The following is an 8,606-nucleotide window of genomic DNA, read 5'->3' on the forward strand; positions in this document are numbered from 1 at the left end:
TTCCAGATGAATATTTTATTTTTTTCTAAATCTATAATTCTTAGGTAGTTTGCTTGGTATGGCACTGAATAAGTAAATTAATTTAGATAAAATTATATTTTTATTATATTGGTTTGCCTACCCATGAACAATTAATATTTCTCCACTTGTTTAAATCTGTCTTTATATTTATGAAAAGTACTTTGTAATTGTGTTCCTAAAGTTTCTAGGTTTTTCTTGTCAGGTTGACTCCTAAATCTTTTATATTTACAGTTATTTTAAATGAAATTTCTTTTTCTATCTCTTCCTACTGGTCATTGTTGGTAATATAGAGAAATGCTGATAATTCAAGTGAGTTTATATTCTACAACTTTGCTAAAGTTGTTCATTGTTATATCTATATGGTTATTTATGTCTTTTGTAATTCTATATCTCCAGTATTGAAAGGGATACCTTCAGTCAACAAACAGTTATTAAATGTTTACTAGATGTTAAGCACTGTAATAAGGACAGGGGAATACAAAAAAAAGGCAAAAAATATGATCTATTCCTTTGAGGAACTCACATTCTAGTAGGAAAGACAATATACAAATGACTATGTATATTCAACTCCATATATACAATGTACATTGAAGAAGAGGGCACATATACCAGTCTCAAAGGATTTACTCAAATAGTTATATTTGTTTAATAGATAAAATGGAGGGATATGTTCAATGTGAGTGAATAAATGAATGGATGAATGATTGGATTTGAATATCAACAGTCCTTCCCAGCAATTACATCATCATGTCCTCTACCTTACATAGGGCTATTTAATTGGTGGGTGCTAAATAAATGACTGTTGAATGAATGAAGTACTCCCCAGAGAGGTATATGGCACCATCATGCCCAAATGAGTTAACTATTAAAGGAAGTGGTATACTCTACCCAGTGAGCTGAATTCAGAATTCATGCTAAATGATACCTAGAACATTATAGGGATTCCATAATTGCTTGTGGACTGATTGATTGTTTACATTGACCCTGACATGGTACCTAGACTGTTGCTGTTGCTTACAATACTGACTAGTTTTTCTTTATTTTCTTCACCTATGCCTAGGGAAGATTGAGAAGATGGTGGATCACCTGGTGAACACAGAGATCAACAGTCAGAGAATTGCAGCCGTGGAGAATTGCTTTGGAGCATCAGGACAGCCTCTGGCATTACCAGGTCGGGTGCTTCTTGGCGAGGGCATCCTGACTAAAGAGTGCCGCAAAAAGGCCAAGCCACGAATCTTTTTCCTCTTTAATGACATCCTGGTCTATGGCAGCATCGTGATCAGCAAACGCAAGTATAGCAGCCAGCACATCATTCCTCTGGAGGAGGTAACCCTGGAGACCCTCCCCAATACCTGGAATGCCAAGAACCGCTGGATGATCAAGACATCCAAGAAATCCTTTGTGGTGTCAGCTGCCTCCATGACAGAGCGTGAAGAGTGGATCAGGCACATTGAGGAATGTGTGAGGCGCCAGCTGCGGGCCACGGGGCGCCCCCCCACCACAGAGCATGCTGCTCCCTGGATCCCGGACAAAGCCACAGACATCTGTATGCGCTGCACCCAGACCAAATTCTCCGCCCTCACCCGGCGGCATCACTGCCGCAAGTGTGGCTTCGTAGTCTGTGGGGACTGCTCCAGGGAACGCTTTCTCATGCCCCGCCTCTCATCCAAACCCCTTAGAGTTTGTGGCCTTTGCTATCGAGAGCTGACAGCAGAGAAGCGAAAAGAAGAGGAGGGGGGGCGGAGGCAACCCCAGCAGGACCTCGCTCACTTGCCAGGGACAACCTACGGGGCATCCAGTGGTGAGGATGAAAGCGACAAATCAGATGAGGACAAGGATGGGGGCACAGCTGGATCCTGGCCTATGGGGCTGGAATTCTATGCCTCTGGGGTTAAATGGTCATCCTTCCACAGCTAACCTTTATCCAAAATTCATTTTGGGGTCTGGTTGGAAGGGGATAGGGATCCCCTGAGCAGTTGCTTTTCTCTACAAAAAATGTGCAGTCCAGTTATCCCTATTTGTTCAGACTTCCTTGGTGAAGACTTTGGACACTACAGGACAGGTTAAAATAGATTTTGAATTCTGTCCACAGATCCCCATTGTGCTGCTTTATGGACAAGGAGTGAGTGGTGGGGGAAAACAAGTTCATTTCTTTCTTGCTGCTCTTAGTACTTCCAGTGCCCATCCTCCAAAAGACCTGCTCCCTTTAGGAAAGCTCTTCCCATTTAGCTCGATAGGAAAACCAGGATGATTTGGAGATCCCCACTCCCTTAGACTCAAGACTACATCTTCAACCTCATACAGCTGAGCCAGGAAAGCATCATGCAAAAAAGCTTCAGAAGTTGAGGCGGGGTAGACCCAGAGGAGAGTGAAGGGGAGCAAGTATCTTCTTTTTTATTGGAGCTCCAACCCATGACCAGCTACATCCAAGAGAACCTGCTATCTCAAGGACAATCCCTTCTCTGCTTAGTCTTCTAACACAGGCCCTGAATCCTCCAGTCTGAGTTCTCCCCCAACCACACCACTGCTTCAAGTGTGGCTTCCTAGTGTGGAGGAACTGATCAGAAACATTTCCTCGTGCCCAGGAACCATACTGGGAGTAGTCTGAGACACTAGTGTGGGTCCCAAGAACCCCAGTGGCACCTGAAATCAGATATCCTTAGATTGAAGAGGTGCTACCTTCAACCAAAGAGACCAGAAGTGTCTTGGTCAATCCTCTCCCCTAAGTGTACATCTGGATCTGATGCTGACCTCTTCAGCCTAAAGGGTAGTACATCACTGAAAAGCTCCATCTCTGTAATCTAATAAATGGTGTGGATGCCTTCACAATGGCATTCTGAAGGAGCTGAGAGGGAAGCTGGATCCATATTAATCTGACTGTTGTACTTGCTATCTGTTGTATCAGCTCAAATGTTCAAAGTTCACAATAATCACAATTCATCTCATGCCTCCTCCACATCTCATCCTTTCCTTCTCTTCATGCCAGCAGTTTGGGTGGATGAAATGGGGGTGGGGGGAAGGGAGGGAAGAAGGAGGAATAAGAAAAAGGGTCAAGAGCCAGGGCCACATGTACCAAGAAAGGCATGATTGGGCGGGACATGCTTATAAGGCATTGACGCAGATGTAGAGACATACTTGTCTGTTGAACCAGAAATCTGTTTTCCTTGGCTTGGAGAAAAGTTCTCCATCCTTGTCCTAAACTCAGCAAGGTCTGCTGTCTCCTGGCTGGATTCAGTAAATCTGTCTTATTTGGTTTCAATTGTCTAATTGATGAGTTGAAAGAAGGAAAATTTTTTAGCATCCCTTTGAACTGAATGCTATTTTATTTTAAAACCATACTTTGATATATTCTTTTGGCTTGGAGGGAACAGTCTCAGAGGCCCTGGAATAGATGTTTCTGGCCATTTAATTTTGGGAATCTTATCCTTGGTCTGTCTAAATTGGCTCATGCATATAGCTGGTCTTGCCCAAGGGTGGAGAAGGCACAGGGAGGACAACTCTGTTTCACTACAAAACTCTTCTTGTTGTATGTAAGTGGGACTAGGTCCTCATGAGTGAGTGAAGAGATGAGTGAAATTTCACCTTTAAAGATTCATTCTTCTGGATTAAGCATTTGTCCTCTTCCTCTTAAAAACTCAGCTAGCCTTTAGAAATTTAGTCCCCAACTTCTCAGTGTGAATGAGTTTTCAAGATTGTTTTTCCTCATCTTCAACTGAAATAGAGTTTGATAAAAGAAATGGACCCTCAGATGAAGGGCAGAGAAAAACCAGCAGAAAATTGAAGCAGTATTTGTCTCTAGTATTTCTTAGACCCTCAACACTCTGGAAGCTTAATGGGAACTTAATTATTGTTAAGGCACCCTTTCCTGCTCCTCCCTCTGCTTCTTTTCATATGGGGGCTCTCTCTTGTCCCGATTAATAGCTCTAATTGGCCTATATGGTTTTCTATTGACCCGGTGAGCCATGACCCTTAGGAATTCAATCTTCTGGGATACTCAGGAAGGTAGGGAAGTGAGAAGACATAAAGTAGAGAATTGGGCAAATATGACAAAGCCTAGGCATTATCTCATTACCTTTAAAAAAAAATTTTGATGGCATTCAGAACTTGACAAATAGCAGCTCTCCGTGCCTTTTCTTCCTTCCCTTCCTTAGAAATCCAGTAAAAAAAAGAAAAAAAAACACTTTTCCCCTCATGGACTAGGGTCAAAGTGGAATTTGTCCCCAACCTCTAGCATCTGGCTTGTGAGGAAATATTTTGCCCTGGGAACCCCAAAGTCCCTTTTCTTCAGAACTAATTTCAGTGCTTTCCCCAGAGGAATTGGGGCCCCATGGGTGAGTGGGAAGTTTCTGTAGTAATAGCTACCTCAGCAACTTCTGTGAGGAGCCAGATTCCATTTGGAACTCAGAAACCTCCAAATGGGGATAAAGGTTTCAGGGTTTGGGAAACTCACAAGACAGAGGGCCTGGTTTGGCAGGCGAATAAGGTCTGTGGGTTGGAGGGCATTCCACATGGCTCCACATAGAGTCATTTGGCCTCCCCAGCTAATCATATTTCATTCTCTCCTTCCCCTTCTCCCTCTTTCTCTTTCCATCTCTCTCATTTTCTTTGCTCTCTTCCCCACCACCACCACCACAACCTCTCTTACCTTCTCTCTGATACAAAACTGCTGACCATCCTCCCTACTCTGGACTTTCCTGACAGCACTCTTGGTTCCCCCCTACCTACCTGTTCTCCCTTTATGGATCCTTCTTCATGTCCTGCCCTCTAATTGTGAGGGTGCCCTAAGATTCTGCCCTAAGACTCCGGGTCCTTTCTATACTCTCTTTGGGTGATCTTTTCTAGCTCCATAGACTCACTCATTATCGCTATCTAAATGATGCCCAGATCTATAGGACCAGGCTCAGTGTTTCTCCTGAACTTTCAAACATCTCCAATTCAATCTATCCAAAATAAAACTCATTTTAACCCCCCCATCCCATCTCTTTTCCTAACTTCCCTAGCTTCCTTAAGAACAGTACCATCCTTCCAGATACTCAAATTTGTGACATTGGAGCCATCCTTGACTCTTCACTCTCCCTTATCAATCAACTGTGTTTCAAAAGATATTTATTAGGTGCCCACCATGTGCTAAGGTGCTGAAATACAGAGATACGGATTAAAAAAAATCTTCAAGGAATATTTTTGGGAGGAAAAAATGCACATATATTGGTATTTAGAAAAAAACATACAAAATAAATACGAGCTAATTTAATGGGAGAGGCACAGGTAACTGGTGGATGAAGAAAGGTCTTATGCAAGAGATTGCATTGAGATGAGCTTTCAAGGAAATTGGGGATTCTAAGAGATAGAGTTGTATGTTGTATCAGCTCAAATTCCAAACATGAAGAACAGCCTCAGCAAAGGTTTGAAGATGAAAAGGCAACTGTGACAGGAACAGTAGGGCTAGTGTGCCTACAAAGGAGAGTAATATAATAAACCTGAAAAAGAAGATTAGAGCCAGGCTGATGGATTTTAACTACCAAGCAGAGGACTTTGTCTATTTAATCCTAGAAATAATAGGGAGCCATTGGAATTTATTGAACAAGAGAGTGACATGGTTAGACATATTCCAGGTACATTTCATTTGGTAACTGTCTGAAAGATAAGTTGGAAAGATTTCCATAGAGATCATTTAGGCAAGGAGACCAATAGGGATTTTGCAGAGGAGAGGTAATAAGGACTACATGAATGGGGGAGGGGGGAAGAGAAGAATGAGATTGAGAGATGTTGAGTGTATAATTGTTTTACAGGTAGAACTGGATGTGTGAGAGAAGAAGAGTGAAAAATAAGGAATAATGCTGAAGTTGGAAAAGAAAAGAAATCCGAATGTTGGGAAAAGAAAAGGATGTTGTTTTTTAGTCATGTTAAAAATGTCAAATAAGCAGTGGGTAATAAAGAGACTGGAGCTCAGGAGAGAGCCTAGGGCTAGATACATAGCTCTAGGAGTCATTGTAGAGATGAGATTTAACCCTATGAAAACTGATGAAATATCCTGAGGTAGGAGTTCTTGGCCTGGAGTCTCTGAACCTTTTCTTTTTTTTTTTTTTTAATATTGAGATAACTGAATTTCAATATAATTAGGTTCCTTTGTAATCCTATATAATTTGTGCATTTTTATTTTTATTTTTTTAGTTTTTGCAAGGCAATGGGGTTAAGTGGCTTGCCCAAGGCCACACAGCTAGGTAATTATTAAGTTTCTGAGACTAGATTTGAACTCAGGTACTCCTGACTCCAGGGCTGGTGCTCTATCCACTGCGCCACCTAGTTGCCCCTAATTTGTGCATTTTAAACCATTACAAGAAAGCATTGAAAGTTTTTGCAATGCTACCAAAGGAGTCACAAAAAAAAGATTAAGAAACCCTGGTCTAGAAGAGGACCCTGTACAGAGCTTGAGTTGCCTCCACATTTGGAGCATAGGCTATAGGTGATGACCTGGCAATAAAACCAAAGAACCAAGAGACACCTATATAATTAAATACTCAGGAGAAAGATTTCAGGAGGAGAGGCTCTTCAATTGTCAAATATTTCAGTTTCAACATCTTGATCAGTCTATGTCCATTCATTAATTCTTTCCATTCATATAGCCATGATCCCTGTAAAGGGACTAATCACCTCCTCACCTGGACCTTCTAATGGGTCTCTCTGACTTGACAAGCTCCTTCTCTTGAATTCCATTCAGCCACCAAAGTGCAATTCCTGATCATAACTTTGCTCCAAATGAGCATAAGGTGGCTTCCTGTTGCCTCCAGGAAAAAAAATGCAAGCAGAGAAAGCCTTTTGCAATATGACTCCTGGCTACCTTTATAATTTTATTACACATTATTCCCATTCCTTATACGTTTCTCTTCATGTCTTTAGATATGCAGTCCACATGCTTGGAGTCTACTCCACTTATAAGGATCTCTCAGCTTCTTAAAAGCTCTACTCAAGTGCCATGGCCAAATAAGGCCTTTCCCTAATTCTCCAGTCCCCAATACCTCTTTCCTATCAAATTCCCTAAAATATTCTTTGTGAATGTTTTTTATTTATGTATTCCACCTTTGTATTATAAATGCAATTATAATATTATATAGTTTGCAATTACTATGTATATACATACACACATATTTATATTATATGTATATATATTTGTATTATATATATTTATATATATAAATATATATTTGTGTTTCCCCAATAGTCCCTTGAGGTCAAGGGACTTGAGTTTTGTATTGTATCCCCAATTATTGGCATACAGTAGATCCTGAATAAATAGTTATTGATTTCACTCTTTCCTCTTTTTGGCTGTCTTCTCCCTTCTCCCTTTCTATTTTTCTCTCCCGTTTCTCTTATTCTTTCCTCTTCTTTCATATCTCTTCTCCCTTCCTACACCACCTCCTAGGAGGAAATGCATGAATGTGTTGATGAAGTCATTCTCTGTCTCCCCCTCTCCCAGTGTTGGGGAATAGCCTGGAAGAATTCTGACTCCTATTCTGAAGGATGACCAATAATCCTCTTGGGGAGATACTATATAATTTAGGGAGCCTAATCTAAGTAAGCTTTTCTTTATGCTCTAGGTATATGCATTTTATTGAATTTGGAGTCTGATTCTTAGACAAATCACTGTAGTGCATTCACTTGTAAAGCAAAGGTTCCCAACCCCCCACAGCAAATTCATTTATCTCAAAGCAAACTCCACCAAAAAAAGTATTTGTGAATTAAATAGTGCCCACCTCTACTTTTCTGCCAGAGACAGGGAAAAAAGGTCTAGATTTAATGCACCTCTCCTAACTCTTATTCTCAGAGTCCCAGAGGTTGAGCAGTAGGTCTTATTGTCATCCCCTCCCCAAAGGTGGCCTGCTCTGCCTGAGAGCTCATGGGACCAACCTTACCCTTTGCCCCTTCTAGCTGTTCCAAGATCATAAAGGGCAGCAGGGAGACAGGGAGAAGGATCAAAGATCTGGAGCTGGTAGAGACCATAGGATCCACTAATCCAATAGACTCTCATTTTTATGGTTAAAGAAACTGAGGCTCGGGAATATAAAATGACTTGCCCAAAATGACAATAGGTGGTAAATATCACAGGTAAGATTTGAATTCAAGTCCCCTGTCTGCACTGTGCCAGGTTGGTGACTGAGATAATGTTCCAGGAGACAAACTGAGATTGCAGAATATGATTTTGGGTTCAGAGGATTTTAGCTTTATTTGTGGGAGGGGGGCTTGGGGGGGTGTTAGTCACTTCTCCTTGGTCCTCAGTTTCCTCCTATATCGAGCGGGGTGGGGGGTGGGGTCAGACTAAATGATGTATAAAGTCTCAATTCAGTTCTAAATCTTTTCATCCTCTGATCATAAGTTGCCAAACCAAAGGGGCATGCAAGTCAGAAAGTCTTGCCTGGCCTCATTGGGCACGTGGAATGGGAACAACTAATTCCTGAGTCTCTGTTTCTAGAAGATCCCTTTCCGCTGAAGTCTGCGGTCGGCGCTTCTCGAGGAATCTTGTGGATGGAACTTGGAGAGATAATTTAGGAAACATCTGCAACCATTTCTGCCTGATGGTGCATGGGGCA

General features: G+C 41.6%; 1 protein-coding gene across 3 annotated transcripts in view; it reads left to right on the forward strand.

Moving 5' to 3' along the window:
* Positions 1-8,219, forward strand: part of PLEKHF1 (pleckstrin homology and FYVE domain containing 1) — a 30,108-nt gene extending 21,889 nt beyond the window's left edge. For all 3 annotated transcript variants that reach the window (XM_074211446.1, XM_074211444.1, XM_074211445.1), the window contains exon 2: positions 1,082-8,219. In XM_074211446.1, coding sequence (XP_074067547.1) covers positions 1,096-1,938 — 843 coding nt within the window. In that variant the 5' untranslated portion in view covers positions 1,082-1,095 and the 3' untranslated portion in view covers positions 1,939-8,219. The remainder of the gene's footprint in view (positions 1-1,081) is intronic.
* Positions 8,220-8,606: the final 387 nt, after the last annotated feature.

Source organism: Macrotis lagotis, chromosome 1 (genome assembly GCF_037893015.1).
Source record: "Macrotis lagotis isolate mMagLag1 chromosome 1, bilby.v1.9.chrom.fasta, whole genome shotgun sequence".
NCBI lineage: Eukaryota > Metazoa > Chordata > Mammalia > Peramelemorphia > Peramelidae > Macrotis > Macrotis lagotis.